General features: G+C 43.0%; 1 protein-coding gene across 3 annotated transcripts in view; it reads right to left on the reverse strand.

Annotated features, from left to right (window-relative positions):
- spidr (scaffold protein involved in DNA repair) overlaps positions 1-17,341 on the reverse strand; it is a 69,090-nt gene that overhangs the window by 14,440 nt on the left and 37,309 nt on the right. For 2 of the 3 annotated variants that reach the window (XM_084327202.1, XM_084327200.1), the window contains exons 8-9: positions 16,037-16,247; positions 11,784-12,025 (exon numbers count right to left, since the gene is read on the reverse strand). In XM_084327202.1, the coding sequence (XP_084183328.1) occupies positions 11,784-12,025; positions 16,037-16,247 (453 nt within the window). The remainder of the gene's footprint in view (positions 1-11,783; positions 12,026-16,036; positions 16,248-17,341) is intronic. The other variant, XM_084327201.1, reaches the window with a different exon arrangement.

Below are 17,341 nucleotides of genomic sequence, written 5' to 3' on the forward strand. Positions count from 1 at the left end.
ATGAAGATGTTATTCCCTGTTTGGTTAACTCACTGTCCAAAATTAGACCTTTACTAAATTTTTGGTAAAACAATATGAAATGTTTCTGTGACAAAGACTATGCTGTGACTGTCACTATGTGCAGTAATTTTTCCATCAGTGTTAGTCTGCCTATTGAAATGGTTGAATAATGTGTAACTGCACTTGGAAATATATATATCAAGGGTACAAGGTAAAAGGCTGTGCATGTAACAGCCATAGGCCGTTAATGGACTACAACCAGCTAATTGACCTATATCGAGCCCCGCCCTCTTTTCTTGATCCTACAATATCTTATAGGAATGGCAGAGATATAATTAATAGGCCCCAGTCTATCTTACAGGAATGACAGAGAGATCATTCATAGGCCCCAGTCTATCTTACAGGAATGACAGAGAGAGTGAGAATGCATAGGCCCCAGTCCATCTTACATGAATAACAGAAAGAGAGAATGGATAGACCCCAGTATATCTCACATGAATGACAGAGAGAGAGAATGCATAGGCCCCTAGGTCAATCTTACAGGAATGACCGAGAGAGAATGCATAGGCCCCTAGGTCTATCTTACAGGAATGACAGACGTAGAGAGGGACAATCATTTAACAGGAGGGTCTTCTTGTCAAGTCAATCAGACTTGAAGAAAATGCTTTAGGGTAAAACCAGGGTAAAGGCAAACATAATTTGACATAGCCTGTGCTAAATGAACATGAACTGTCCTAAAGGATGTTGTTTATCGTTTAATAATATTCAGATTACTTATTCAGATTCAGATAACATGGAAAGTTGTCTTTGGCACATGAGACAACACACACTATGCACAACAATACACAATATATTGAGTTATATAACTATATAATACAATATTAAATCCTTTATTAAATCAGGCTGATTCAGATTATTCTGCTATCACAAATCACAAAAGCTAAAGTTGAAAGGATACTGTGGGTTCAAGTCCCTGTGATCCTAAATCACAAAAACTAAAGTTAAAACGATCTGTATCAGTGATAATCAAACCGTAAACAAAGAGGCCTATTAAGATGTTCGATCCTAATATGAAAAACGATTTAATGTTCTATGCCTTACCTTGACTTTGTCTATTATGCTGCTATCTACTTATTTTAAGTCTGCACTTTTTTGTAAATGTTATGCCAATCTTGTCTTTTTTTACTGCTGTGAAGCACTTTGAGCTGCAATTCTTGTATGAAAGGTGCTATACAAATAAAGTTTATTATTATTATTATTATCTCTGTTAAAACTGTACAAATAAGTCACGTTTGGACACTGGACAAGAGGAATGGCTACACCTTACCTGACCCGATTTTCCTTTCATATAAACAACACAATATAAACACAATTTGCATAGGAAAAGGCAGACTGCATAAACTAAAACGCATGAAATTACGAAGCAAATTTGAATTGTTGGCACAGTCTAAAGTGTGAGAGCTGCTTTTGGGATAGCTTGTTTGAACTTGAAAACCTTAAACGAAAGCCGATAGGGAAGATGATAGATAAGAGTCTAGAGAAAAAGGGTGAGAGCAGTGAGTCTAGTGGCGATACCAACTTGACATAAACAACCACCCTTAAACACCACCCCCTCCCCATTCAGTCACTCCTTTTAGCCTTTCCACAGCCCTACTTCCTGAAACAGCACCCTCACTCCCAAAGCCTGTCTTGTCATTGGTCGATTTCAGTCACAGGCTGATTTGTGGAATTTGTTTTTGCGAGCAATCACAGGAATTCTCAGCAACTCAGGGGTTCTTCCAAGAACTAGCGATGCATTGAGCCTGTCCAAACACTCACACTCACACACACAGTCCTGCGCACATCGACACACACAGGCGTGTGCGTGCATGCACATGCATACACAGATCACTTGGCCCCCACAGTAAAGTCAGAGACCCACACATTAAGAGCACAGCAGAGGCCTCATTGGCAGGGGGGGGGCGTGCAGCCAGGATTCCTTCCTCTATGCTTTCCACCAATCAGTGTGCAGAGAGTGATAAACATGGTTGTAACAGGATCCTTGCAGCACATTGTGTTCCCAGTGCAACAGGGAGATAGCCAGCCTCTCTCTCTGCACTCCCTGCAAACAGTTAATCTTCTTGTTTATTCTCATCTGAATTTACGGGAACTAAACATCTCCTTCAAGCATAAATATCATACTGGCTCTTCTACCCTATGTATGCAATAGGAGAGGCTTAACAACAAAATGATCAAATAAGCACGCGGACCAGGGGAGTGAGTCACAGGGACTGGGGACAAGACATTATTCTCAGGCACAAACTGTCCTTCGGTTTGAAAGTGGATAGGAGCCAGTGGGGTGGGAATTAAAACTACCCTGGACCTGGAAAAATACTACTTGGCTTTATATTAAAGCTGCACTGTGTGGGGGGGGGGGATTAACCACTGAAAAGTCTAAATAAAGTGAGATATACCTTTAGTATTGAACTAGTGCAGTGCCCATTCAGAACGGGCCACTTGCTTGGCCCTCGGGGGCGCGTGCCCGTTTGGAGAGCAAGGCCATTTGGAACGTGTGCTCATTCGGAGCGGCCCGATTGCTTGGCCCCTGGAAGTGCTTCTTGCACTGTTCTCGGGAGGGAACAAAATTACAAAATTACAACAGGAGCATTATGGCTATTTAAAGTGATGATGCTGCTACAGCGCCACCTATTGGCCAAATGGCATCAACTTTGTCACGGCCACTCCGAGATCATATCTACACATGTCCCCCAAATGTGGTTGCAATAGCACAAAGCATCCAAGAGATGACATTTTTTGTAATATAAGCCCTAGGGGTGGGAATCACCAGAGGCCCCACGAATACGATATTATCACAATACTAGAGTTACAATATTGTAATATCACGATATTGCAATATATTCCATTATATTGCGATTTATTACCTTTTTTCCAACTGCAAATTATGTCCCCAACATCTGTAATAAAAATATATATACACATCATCTTTTTATTTTATTTAATAAAATAATGTCAGATACTGGGCGTCTGTATTTATAAAATATCAGCACGCAAAATATTGTGATATATTGCTGTATCGATCCCCCCCACCCCTAATAAGCCCTTCCTTCCCATAGCATTTGAGCAAAGTGTAAGGGCCCTGTATGGAATATAGGCTTGTATATTATAACTCACGATAATGGCTCTCATCGTCAACAGAACAATCACCAACTGAGAAGGCATAGTCAGGTCTAAGCAAACACAACACATTGGATTTGACTTGATATGCAACATGAAGCCGCAGATAACGTTTATGTTGTTTCCAATGTGAAAAAGGCAGTTGGGGATAGTTCTATGCAGTGACCAGCGACATGTGGTCAAGTATTCATTTACAGCACTATACCGGTATGTCAATCACCGGTCACTTCATCAATTAAGATTGGAAGGTGGAATCAAAATGCTTGAATCTTCTGAGATTGTAAGGTTGACTTTGTAGCAAAGGCCTGTCAAGCTAGCGTCTACAACAATCAAGAATTCAAAATAAAAGCTGCAACAAATGTGTCTTTTCAGTTTTTTTTGTACGATAATATATTTTACCGTTGTTTTTTCAATATCGTCCGAGCCTAATAGAATAGCAAACATCTGAAAAAGTAAGTTCTTTCGACTTGGTAAAAGAAGTGCTTCGCATTTTCACTGTACTATTTCAAAGCTTAATGAAACACCACATAACAGCCTGTCAATTCTGGGCGGCTACGTGGCGTAGTGGGCAAGGCGCTCGTCACGAATGACGGAGACGCTGGGCTTGCCTGTTCGAGCCCAGCGCTCCACATTGCTTTCAGTTTAGCTGGTCGTTCATACTAATACACATTGGCCGTATTAGGGGGTGGAAAACTGATGGGTGGGGATCGGGCGTTGTGGACAGCGACTCCTACAGGTCGGTTGGTGCGCCTGCGCAGTAGAATCAGGAAGTGTCGGGGGCAGCGTGAGCCTCCCATGCGTTACTCCTCGCCACTGAGAGATCGAGCTGCGCAGGTGAAAAGATGCGACTGCTGTTACCTCAAGTACCGGAGGGGACTTGTGCTATGTATGACTTAGTCCACATTGCAGCCGGCTTGTGGGAGGCAAGAAACAGCGTTCGTGACAGGGGAGGGTTGAATTGGATGATACGAAATTGGGATGGGAGAAAATATAGAAAATGGGAGAAAAAGTGGATAAAAAAAAAATATTCTGTCATATTCTGTTCTTAAAAATAAAATAAAAAATAAAATAAAAAAAGGGTTGACTTCACTGCTTGAAAGTCTGAAAGGCCTTGATTTCACATAAAAATTGTGATCTATCGGAATATCCAGACTTAGAGTAGAGAAAAAACTGATTTGGACAAAGTTGCAAATGGTGGAAAATCTATCTAGACACAAATGGTTGTGACAAACAAAAACATAATTTAGTTTCTGAGAGTTATGGTTCAAAAGTTTAATTTAAATCTAACCCTAACTAACCTTACTGTCATGCACTTGTCCTAATAAACTAACCTACACTGTAGCACTCAACACTTTGATGAACATTGTTACTCAGCTGATAGAGTTGTGCCCTTCCTGATGACTTGTCATACAGAACTTGTAAGTCGCTTTGGATAAAAGCATCAGCTAAATGACTAAATGTAAATGTAATTTTATAGCGCCTCCATCTGGCACCAAATTCGACACTGAACTCCCCCGGGCCCATAGGAATACACCCACAGAGCGCACCTAGAGATTCCTTCCCTTATAGTTAGATGTACATACAACATCAGAAAACATCAAACAGAGTTAAATGGTTCTTTGTCTGAGGTAGTCAATTATTAATATATTGCTCAATTATTGATATATGGTTTGGTAGCCGGTGAGCGTGAAAATCACCACAGCAAATCCAAAATAAATAAAATTATGATTTCTATTCTATTAAAAATCTAAAGATCAATAGCTAAAACCTGAAGATAAAAATCTCATGGCGTGAAAACATATTCTTCAATTGCATCCTACACTATTCAAACCATTCAGTCACCAGTCTTTTATTATTTTATGAGCCTTGTCGATAGCTATATCACTAACGTCATCATCATCATCCAGATATCTAGTGTGAACTCTTGAGCCTTCGTGTTCACCTCCTTACACCCCTCGCCCCTCCTCCTCCTTCTTCACACCCCCCCTACCTGAGCCTGCTCAATCTGGTTGAGTGAGGCTGCAGGGGGGAAGGGAGGGCAGGAAGGGGGGGCAGTGTTTCCTGTCAGAGGGCCTCGTTGGTTTACCAAGTGGCAGCAGCATGGCAGGAGCAGGGCGTCGAATTACCACCGTTGGTCGGTCACTCAAGTCAGCTGACAGAGACTCTCTCCCTTCACACAGTCCACCACGTGCCACCCCCCCGACCCACCAACTCTCCACCCCACCCCAAAAAAACCACAACCTCTTTTATTACTCAGCACAGGACAAAAACACCAGGTCTGGGAGGGGGGCAGGCAACTAAAGGTCACGTTTGCTGCTGGCTCTGACTCCCATAATGGTCTTTGTTGATTCATTAACTTCCACGACCACTCGAGTGCCCTCTTCCATAAGTCCTTTCAATGTCAACCGGAAGCTTTTGAACTCTCACTGTATATCTGTCAGGTAGTGAGAGAATTCTGTGAATTCTGTCTTGAAAGGTGATAAACTTTTGTGTGTGTGTGTGTGTGTGAGTGAGTGAGTGAGTGAGTGAGTGAGTGAGTGAGTGAGTGAGTGAGTGAGTGAGTGAGTGAGTGAGTGAGTGAGTGAGTGAGTGAGTGAGTGAGTGTGTGTATGTGTGTGTGTATGTGTGTATGTATGTGTGTGAGTGCGTGAGCCACGTCACCACGGAGGACTGGACAACAACCTGTTCCCTTAAGTTTACTTCTAGGAATTCATAGAAGGGAGGGAAGCACCAATAACACCTCCTCCCTGCAGATACAGATTCTGAATCCCAGCTGAAAGGAGCCGTATGGGGGGGGGGGGGGGGGGGGGGGGGCTTGTTTACACTGCAGAGCCTGTAGTTTACAAATCATATTCAGTGCTTCATACAGGTTCTTAGGCTATTTGTGTTGGTGTCAAGCTGGAACGGGCGATACACACAGTCTGAGAAGTGGAAAGGACTGAGTACACGCAAGACAAGACATTATTAATGTGCTTATTGTATCCATTTGGGAAATCCATTTGTGGTGGGCCTGTGGCGGATGTATGTGTGGGAAACACTGTGGAAACAATGTAATTCTTAGAATCATTCTATCTTCATGATCATAAATCAAAACGTAATCCTTCTGTGAACCAAACGTAAGCCCAGATTTCCCTGTTTTCCTCTGAGGACATTCATGTTTATTAAGTTATGAAAATAGACCTTAGAATGTGTTCACTTCTCCGACTCTCCCAAAACTAAAGCTTTAATTATCGTCTGATACCAAGTATTGATCTAATCCATTAGTTTTACTGAACAGTATACAGTATTTCTTTATATAATCCATTTCCTCTATTCGAGATACGGTATCTAACATGTTTCTACATGTCAAAAATGCAGTAAAAATCAAGTGGCTTTGCTTTGATTTCTGACGTGTTACACAAGGCTCTTGTTATCTGGTTTTAGTACTGGGGAAATTCCTCCAATACCAAAACCCTGTTTTAGCCTGGTATCAGCCTCATATCCTATACCAGTATGGGTATAACACCGATTCATTCAGATACTTGTGAATATCCATCAAAGCTAATCCCCCTCTTCTTCAACACCCTTGTTCAGGGTTCAGGGTTTGACAGGTAAACTTTAAGACTTTTAAAAGGGACATATTGTGGTGCTTTTCATATTTAATAAGTCTTTGAAAGTTTTTTGCTGAAAGAAAAACACCCTAAAAACACACACTAGCAGCCTCTATTTCAGTCCCTTTTCTGTGCCTGTAACGAGTGAGCTGCTTTTATCATACAAATATGATATTTATTGTACATCTAGCAATGGTGCACAAGACTGTACCGTCGAACGAAGTTCAGATCAAACTGTCAAACTAGATGTGTCAAACTTACCATTTAAAATGTTGTTAGGAACATATTTTAGGTTTAACTTTAAGTAGAAAAGAGCAGTTTTATGAGCAAGCTGCCATTTTGTACACAAGCATTTTACCAAGATATATTCACTTACGCATGTTATTAACTACAGCGATTGTTTCTGCGATTCTGAATTACTTGTTTCAAGAGGAAGGGTTCTTGTCACAGCTGAACTGCAGAAACAGCACTATGTAGATATTTCACATTTTCTCAGTGTTGAGACAACCTCTTATTCTGTAGAAACAATGCAAATCACATTTTCACAATATGGCCCATTTAAGACCTTTTAATACCACTTAATTGAATACCAATTTTCTTCTGCCAATATGGCTATGAAATTAGATTAGATTAAAATGTAGTCATTATACAGCACATAAGTTTGGACTCTGGTTGGATGCCAAACTTATTTTCGTTGTACTGTACTTGTGCTGTATAATGACAATACATTTTAATCTAATCTAATCTAATTTCACAGCCATATTGGCAAAGAAATTATTACTATGAAAGAATAAAAAAGTCCCAGAATTACTTACAAATATTACCTCCCCATAAAGTTACAAAAGTTAAATATTTTAAGACCTATGATCATAACACGCTAGCAGAATCATTGGGAATGGCTCTGAGCTCGAAAAGGGCAAATACCGCCGCCTATCGTCTCCCGGATGGTAATGAGTGGCCATGTGCATCAGAAAAAAACTCCGGTCCAGGGTTTTCCCATCTCTGGCAAGCAGTGTCATGTTACCACATTCACTGGCAAGGCTGGGAGCAGCTTCGATTATGTGTTTGACTATAACGTTGGATCAATAAATGCGATCAATATTTGGAATGGCGATCAGGAATTGGATTAATCTTTTTGCAGAACATCTGATGTGAGGTAAGGACTCTATTTTACTAGTATTGGGTTAATCAGATGTTTTTTTCATAGCGATCACAACATGTCTGTGTGTGTGTGTGTGCGTGTATGACGTTAGCGCTGACCAGGTCGCCTGTAGCTGTTCCGCAACCGTTCCTATTTCCGGTGTAGCCCTGATTGGCCCCCGACAGGCACGTGACCCGCCGCGGCCACGCCCCGCGGCAGCCCGAGGACGCGGCAACGAGGCTGCTGTGGTTCACAGGCGCTTTCCGCCTTCAACGCCGCCCCGCAGCATTAGGCAGGAGTTTGCGGCGCCTTTCACATCGCAGTCATCAGTACTATGTACTAATGTACAATACGGCTCACTTTTCCCACTTCAATGACAGAGCCGCTGTTTAATAATATTGTCGCGACGGAGCTCCGTCGCGGCAGCATTATGTAGCAGTAATCCCCCCTTTTTTCCAAATCGACAACTAGCTCAATTGGTAACGCTGCATGGCTGTGGATCCTATGGTCCGTTTGTGACAAGTTCGATTCCCTTAAATTTTTTTATTTTTATTTTTTTTAACGTGCATTGCACTATAGCGTATTGTATATTGTATATTGTATGGTACAGTAACGGTCTCTGGAGCGCAACAGTAAGAAGCATTTGCACTGCAACGCATACACCTTACTGTAAATTGTACCTCATCCCATTTCTGCTTTGCACTATAGCGTATTGTATATTGTATGGTACAGTAACTGTTGTGAAGGATCAGATTAAACCGAATATATATATTTATTTATGGATATATATTTAATAGTATTTGTATATCGTTTGATATCCCTTGTATATTCTTTGTACATATACACTGAATATCCCTTTAGTCTACTACAGCCCATAATAGTTCATTCTCTCATTGGACAAGAACCTGGCGCCAGCAGACAAGCCCCTTGAGTCAAGTTCAATAGTGCCGACGAACATGTCCCAACTAGCCCCGGTTCCGCGTAGGAATACGGCTACCGAAATACGAATGGTACTATTTGTTCACCGTGCATATAAATATGGCGCAAGTAAAGTAGAACTTTCTTTTAGTCCATTAGTCCTTTACCCTCCAACCTAGTAACAGACGTGAAGCCTCACCCACAACCCACGTGTGGTGCAGTATGGCCTATTTGGCCCCAGAATAGGCATTGAGACCTCGTGTAAATTCATAGCTGAATTGTCATAGTTTGGCACTGTACCGTCGAGTGGGACGTATTTCTATTAAGTTAATAATAGTCTATTATGTATGGTGCATCGTGCGGTATCGAGTTCTAAAGTGAGCAGCACCCCCATCGTTTCCTCGCGTTATCTAGAGTCTTAACCAGGCTGGGCAGACCACGCGTGGTGCTTTCATCCGAGGAGTTCTGGGCGAGGACGAGTGGACCTGCACATTGGATTACCTACCCGGACGACTGCTGAGCCTATACGGCATGGAATATCTATTTGCTTTGGGTGCTTTGATTTGTGGAGCGGATAACAGCCAACGCCGGTGAGTGTTGGAATTACCCCCGAGAGGAGCCCAGGTGAGACGGCGCTCAACCCAGACCGAGGCCGCCTCGCTTCTCCTTCGTTGTGGACCTACAGCCTACAGCTACCGTCTACAAGAGGGCCCAAGTGTATTCATCTGTGGATCAAGATCCTGCGGGCACTGTGTTCTGTACCTGAATTCTCCCCAGGAATCGTTGGCCAGATGGGATGCAGCTGACGGCTCTCCAAACCCCCCCCCCCCTACTGACTTACAACCAGCAGGACCCCTTTAGTATCCCGCTATAATCCTTAAGTACCATCGCTATAGTTCCCTAAAGAACCAGGTTGTATACTTGCTTCCTGCGTAACCAGAGATTGGACATTCAGTGTTGATTTGCCTACGAATACTCATTTGCCTTACAAGTGCATTCAAATCATAAATGTAATTAAGTGAATGTTGTATATACCTTTTGCTATATTAAACCTTCGACTGTTATATTTGTGTGGACCTGATTTCATATGTGGGAAAGTGTTCATCATACTTAGATATCGTGTACTGTATGGCCAGAAGTTAAAGTACATCAAGCGGTAGTGGTTTAATGATACCATACTTATCAATACAGTCAGGGAATTGTACCCCTCAGTTACAGTAACGGTCTCTGGAGCGCAACAGTAAGAAGCATTTGCACTGCAACGCATACACCTTACTGTAAATTGTACCTCATCCCATTTCTGCTTTGCACTATAGCGTATTGTAGCAACGCATACAATATACAATACGCTATAGTGCAAAGCAGAAATGGGATGAGGTACAATTTACAGTAAGGTGTATGCGTTGCAGTGCAAATGCTTCTTACTGTTGCGCTCCAGAGACCGTTACTGTACCATACAATATACAATATACAATACGCTATAGTGCAATGCACGTTAAAAAAAAATTAAGGGAATCGAACTTGTCACAAACGGACCATAGGATCCACAGCCATGCAGCGTTACCAATTGAGCTAGTTGTCGATTTGGAAAAAAGGGGGGATTACTGCTACATAATGCTGCCGCGACGGAGCTCCGCCGCGACAATATTATTAAACAGCGGCTCTGTCATTGAAGTGGGAAAAGTGAGCCATATTGTATATTAGTACATTAGTACATTAGTACATAGTACCGATGACTGCGATGTGAAAGGCGCCGCGAACTCCTTCCTAATGCTGCGGGCGGCGTTGAAGGCGGAAAGCGCCTGTGAACCACAGCAGCCTCGTTGCCGCGTCCTGGGGCTGCCGCGGGGCATGGCCGCGGCGGGTCACGTGCCTGTCGGGGCCAATCAGGCCTACCCCGGAAATAGGAACGGTTGCGGAACAGCTACAGGCGACCAGGTCATGGATAATAGATTTTTCAGCCCGCTTCTCTAGCGTGCATAAGTACACATATACTATCGATAATCTAGCGTTTATTTGAAAACGATTCATAAATCAGCCGAAAAATGTCAACGTGTTTTGTGTATTCCACTAAAGGGCTATTATCGCGGAATTTCTCTGAAATTACTAGAACTCTCCGAAACTATACTCGTATTCAAAACGGTATAAAACGGAAATGTACCAATGAAAAAACTATCCGTTTCGTACATGTTGACTGCAAGCAAGTAATTGATAAGCGAGCTGTGTTTTAGACCCATAGCCATAAATTAAGATATAGTTTAAGCATTCGCAAATATCCCTGACCTCCCATTGACTAAAGCGCTGGCACTCTAGGGGTTATCTGGGCAAAGGGGCGTGGCACCCAATGTGTTAAGATCCTGCGGGACCCCTGATGTTACTAATACAGTGTGGAGGTTCCTCCCTCACATCAAACGGCTAAAGCAAAAACCTGTGCAACCAAAGCAAAAGATGAATGGTAGAAGCAGACATTTAAAAAGATACCACTGGTTCTCTCTGAAGCATTAGAGGGTAGATGTACTCTGTGCCACCCTGGGGACAACAGTCAGAGTACACAGCCTGCTCCGGCCTGCTGTTGAAGGACCCTCCGTGGAGTCAGAAAACATCACGCTGTATCTCCAGGGAATTGGGCCTGAATCGCGCATGGAGGGACTGGATTGAATTAAAAAATGTTTGTGTCCTTTGTCAAGCAATGCCATATGGCTGTAGACGGAGAGAGCACTTTGCGGGGCCCGCTGCTCTGTTCACAATAGCCTGACTACTGGGGCACACTGTGCCACCAGAGAAAGGCATGCAAGACTTGAGACCGCAGAAACTAGCATGCCGTTTCTGAAGAGAGAACCATTTACAATGTGGTATAAAGAGACGTATTCAGAATATAAGTGATTAATTAGATATGACAATGACTGACGTAAAGCCTCAATGGGCTTCAGGATGAATTAAATATCAACTGAGAATAGTACCTGCTCTTGCCTTTCTGGAGGGGAGAAGCTGAGGTAGCCCTGCAGGGGGCTTTGGGCTTGAGTATGGAGCTAGCAGAGCGGTCCTGGACCGGGATGGAGTAGACCCTCTGGACCACCACCTCCACATCCTGCCCCACTGAGCCGGCCTGGCCAAGCCCCTCGATGGCCTCCAGGAGGGAGTCACAGTGTCTGCTCATACCCCCTGGAGCTCCAGGGCAGCGCAGAGCCTGAGGGGCAGCAACCTGGAGAAACCAGGTTAGAAGTTAGAAAACAGTTAGAAACAAGTTAAAAGTGCTGTAAGTGGGATTTCTTTGTTTAAAATATAAACATGTTTATGTTATATATAAATATGAATATAAATATAAATAACAGCTCTACATTCTGACAGCTATCACTGGTATAGAGCGTTTGGTCAGTAACATGGGTCTTCCAGTCCCTCCGATCGGCAGTAAACAGACAATAAATGTTCTGATATCCCGTTCTCACTTTATTCAATCAAGAGAGAGCTCCACACTGCAAAAATGGTCTAACAAAAATAAGAAATAAAACCTAGTTTTAAGGAAATAATATGCTTGAAATAAGTAAATGAATATGCCAGTGCAGTAAGCAAAAAAGGGTTCTCTCCCCCGATAGTGACGTGGGAACGGGATACCAGTAAATGTATTTTGGACAAACATAACAAGTAGTGCGGCTGGGTAGTGTAGAGCAGGGGTTCCCAACCTTTTTTCCCCCAGGGACCCCCAAACATCTCTGATGAAATTCCTGGACCCCCTCCTAATAAAATACCATAAAATACTTATTTTTTGTCATTTTAATACTTTTTGTCATTTTAATAACAAACTGCTTATACACAGGCATATGCATCATAATTAGACCCACTATGCTTCTTTGACTTGTGCCTTCAATCAACAAATCTCATCTTGCACCATATGTATTTCAAAATGTTGGCCAATATTCAAATCCTGTATTCATCCTCTCAAATCAGGCCCTAATGGTGAACGGTTTGCATTTATGTTGAATGAAGTAAGAATCCACTGCAGTAAAAATATCCTCACCTCGAGTGGTGGTAGTAAGGTTGACTGACATGAGAATGTCCTGCTTCAGATCCTCATTTTCGATATACTGCACATAAACGATGAGCACAGCCTCGTCTGCGACAGTTGTAGTTTCATCAAGTTGTATGGCAAATGGACCCTTTCTAAGCTTTTCTGACAGCTGCTGCTCGCAATCACTTGACATCTTATCAATTCGGTCTTTCACTACATTGTTCGAGAGTGGTACTGATTTTAGTTTATCCGCCACCTGTGGGCCGCACAGTTTCTAAACCATTTTGATGCAGGCTGGTTTGATGAGCTGCTCGCCAATATTGTGTGGTTTCTTTGCTTTTGCAATTAAAAGCGAACACTCAAAGGAGGCTTCGGTAGCCTTCTGTAAATCACTGCCACCCCTGCTCCACGCTACTCTAACATCAACGGGCTTGTTCGCCTTGAGAGACTGTTCTTTCCTCCGAAAAAAGTCCGGATCCTTCCCAACGGTTTCTGGGTGCTTAGACGCCTGATGTCTCTTCAGCTTGCTGGGCTTCAGGCTCGAGTTTGCCAACTTTTCTCCACAAATCACACACAAATCACACAGGTCGTTTGTCTGGTCCCTCAGTGAAGCCCATGGTGATGTAATTTTCGCGATTGCTGTAGGTCCTAACTTTTTTTGCAGATGAGCTGCCGTCATCTCCTTTTCGTTTGTCACACATTTTCGCCTCTGGCGGCTGACTGCAGACGAGCCGAGAAAGTTAACTAGCGTGCTAGGCTAGCTACGGAAAGTGATACAGTCAACTGATTTGCGTTTTAGCGGCTACCCGGTAGCCTACTGTTAACGTTCAAAAATCATGTCTAGATGTTTATTTATTAATCTTTATTTTTTATTGTAGTGGAGAGACTATTCATGATAAAAAATATGCTAATTAAAGATTTCTCTAAAAAAAAAAAAAAAAAAAAAAAAATCATCTGTGGTCTGGCGGACCCCCTGCGCCCCCTGGCGGACCCCCAGGGGGTCCGCGGACCCCAGGTTGGGAATCACTGGTGTAGAGGTCCAAGCATTCGTCTTGGTCAGTTGTCCCTACGAACACAATATTGGCAGTGTTCGTGGGTGGGAAGGGGTAGGGGGGGGTATGTGTCCTGGTCATTGCAATAGCAACTCCTACTGGTCGGGTCGGCCTGCCTGTTAAGCAGGGAGGGGATCTGGGGGAGGTGGTGTGAACCTCTGCACGCGTTACGCTCTCCCAGTGAAACTCCTAGCTATCAGGTTAAAAGAAGAGGCTGGCGACTCCACATGTATCGGAGGACGCATGTGTAGCCTACACCCTCCCCAGGCCAACAGTAGAGCAACGTAATGACCAGGGGGGGAATTGGCATAACGACTAAATTAGGGGATGAGAGAAAAGGCAAAAGGCACAAAAAAAAAGAAAATAAACTAACTAAGTAGCCTCTTAGGTCTTAGCTCTGCTGATGTCATCATGGTGTTTCACAACATGCCTTCTGCCAAATAGCAAGTTGTCATAAATTCATTCCTAGAATTTAATTAAACTAGTGCAGTGCCAGTTCAAAATGTGTCAATGGCTTGGCCCCAGCTTTCTCCAGAGGCGCTCATCCGTTCAACTTCAAATTCGACACTCTCTTGGATCCTGAGCGATACACTCGCCAAGTGTGAAGTCTATCGGATGAACGGTTCGAGAAAATCAGACAGACAGACAGAGATCCCTTCCATTATAGTTAGATCCATCAAAATGGATCAAACTGAATCTCTTTCTCACTCTCTGGAACCCTCGGACTGAATCTCTTTCTCACTCTCTCACTCTCTGGAACCCTCGGACTGAATCTCTTTCTCACTCTCTCACTCTCTGGAACCCTCGGACTGAATCTCTTTCTCTCTCTGGAACCCTCGGACTGAATCTCTTTCTCACTCTCTGGAACCCTCGGACTGAATCTCTTTCTCACTCTCTGGAACCCTCGGACTGAATCTCTTTCTCACTCTCTGGAACCCTCAGACTGAATCTCTTTCTCACTCTCTCACTCTCTGGAACCCTCGGACTGAATCTCTTTCTCACTCTCTGGAACCCTCGGACTGAATCTCTTTCTCACTCTCTGGAACCCTCGGACTGAATCTCTTTCTCACTCTCTGGAACCCTCAGACTGAATCTCTTTCTCACTCTCTGGAACCCTCGGACTGAATCTCTTTCTCACTCTCTGGAACCCTCGGACTGAATCTCTTTCTCACTCTCTGGAACCCTTGGACTGAATCTCTTTCTCACTCTCTGGAACCCTCGGGAGTCACTCTCTGGAACCCTCAGGAGGGCGAGAAACATTTAAAACTTGTCCCATTGGCCCATCTTTTGGTGGCCCTGCACCACATCATTAAATAAAACAAAATGTGGTAAAAAAGTACAATATTGATTGATTGATTGATTGATTGATTGATTGATTGATTGATTGATTGAAAATGTTATTAACAGATTGCAGAATGGGTACAATACAGTACAGCTCAATACACACAATTGTTAAGGGGATGCAGACCAGAGAAAGACTTTCGTCTTGTTTACATCAGGGTCCCCCATTTTCAATTCATCATAAAATATATCACATACATGACCTACAGGTAGACAGTACTGTTACATTTAGACATTCATGACATACCAGAGTACAAAAAGAGTCAAGTATATACATTTGAGGGGGAAGAAACTGTACATTGGAGGTGGTTGGGTGGGTAGGGTGGTGGACTGTACATTGGAGGGGGTTAGGTTTGGACATTTACAGGGGCCAGTTTCGAATTGCAGTCTCCCGTAGGTGCTCTTTGAGAGTGGTTTTGAGAAAGTGGGTAGTGATTCACATTCCTTTACGGCCGTGGGTAGGGCGTTCCACATTGATGTGGCATAATTTGCGAAAAGTGTTTAGTCCCTTGTTTGAGCCGAATCTGGGTTGAACGTGATTTGTGGAGCTCCCTCTGGTGTTGTGGTCGTGGTATTCACTGACCTTTGGGAAGTATTTTGACATGTACATGGGTACCTTGGTCGTGTAGTGTATCTTCTAGACCAGGCCCATTGCAAGTTGCTGTACTCTGTCATCTACTCTAAGCCATCCTAGGTTGTCAAAGTGGGCAGGGGTGAGGTGGGTTCTAGGAGTCAGGTCAAGCAGTAGTCTGACCAGTTTGTTTTGAGATGTACATGGGTACCTGGGTGTATACCGAGGCTGCAGATGACCCACCTCCTTGGCAGTGCCGTCTCCCTCTGCTGAAGGCGTGTTCATCTCCAGCAGTCCAAATGCTCTGGTCAGAGAATATGGGCTACGTTTCCCAACAGGAGGCAGGGATCTTTGGATGGATGTGTTGGCCAATTTGGACTCCGAGCAGACTTTCTGGCTGAAGTGTGTGTTCAGAATAATTGTGCCGTTTTCACCCTCTATCATGAGACTTTGCCTGCAAAGAGATGAGGAAGGACATTCATTTAGCATACATAATGTTACAGTTTTTGCATTCGGACATCTTTGCACAGTGCCCAGATAAATATTCATAACACATCTCAAATATGCATTTCCTCTTTGAAATAACTTTATTATATACTGAAAAAAATCTTATTGCCCTATTTCACCATTCCAGTCACTATGTAAATCATATTACTCATGGAGGGGGTGAGCTAGTAAAAATGAATATGGATTTTGCAAACGTGTGCTCTGTAAATTAAGAGGGAAACACTTAGATATGATCTTTATTCATTGATTTCACTAAAACTGAAAATATTAAATATGAAAAACTGAAAAATATAATAATTTGGCGACACAAAGATTATTTTCTCTTGCTGTTTTCAATGAGATCAAGTGGCATTTCTCCTTGAATGTTTGCGTAATTATCCGTCTTCCAACATGGCTGCCTGTAACATAGTAACCATTGTTTTGTACATGCAATGAAGAGACAACGGTTGCGATGTAAAATATATCAACAAAAACAGACTTATTAATGGATCTCTTCACAGTAGAAGAGTAATATTGTGCTTTTCCAGTGTTTTATCCACTCTACCACTGCACAGAAATTAGGCATTTTCTTTTGAAAGTGGTTACCAATGGTTACAAGCAGCCATACTGGAAGAAAGAGAACGGCACAAACATTCCGTGCAAGGCCTCTATTCTGAAGCTACGACCTACTACTGCATTCAGGGATACACAGCCATCATTGCAATCACTGGACAGTGTTATATCTCAAATATGTTAATTTCCTCAAATAAATACTTCTATTACGTGGTGAACAGAATCTATTTGGTAGCTAATACTGTATTCAGGGACCCAGTAGCTGCCACTACCTCAAGTACTGTCTTGGGAAATCATCTCAGTGGAACTTTGTGCTGTGACTTCACAGAGACTGTTAACACTTTCTTCGCCAGGCTTATGTACATCATTATACCCCTCTCTGCCAGCTCTATTTGTCTATGGAGAAGTTCCCCTTCTTTGCAGGGCTATAACTTTTTAAATTGTATTGCTAAATTGACATTATTATGGCCCATTCAACGTCAATTATCT

This window comes from Notolepis coatsorum, assembly GCF_963971535.1.
Source record: "Notolepis coatsorum genome assembly, chromosome: 13".
Taxonomy (NCBI): Eukaryota; Metazoa; Chordata; class Actinopteri; order Aulopiformes; family Paralepididae; genus Notolepis; species Notolepis coatsorum.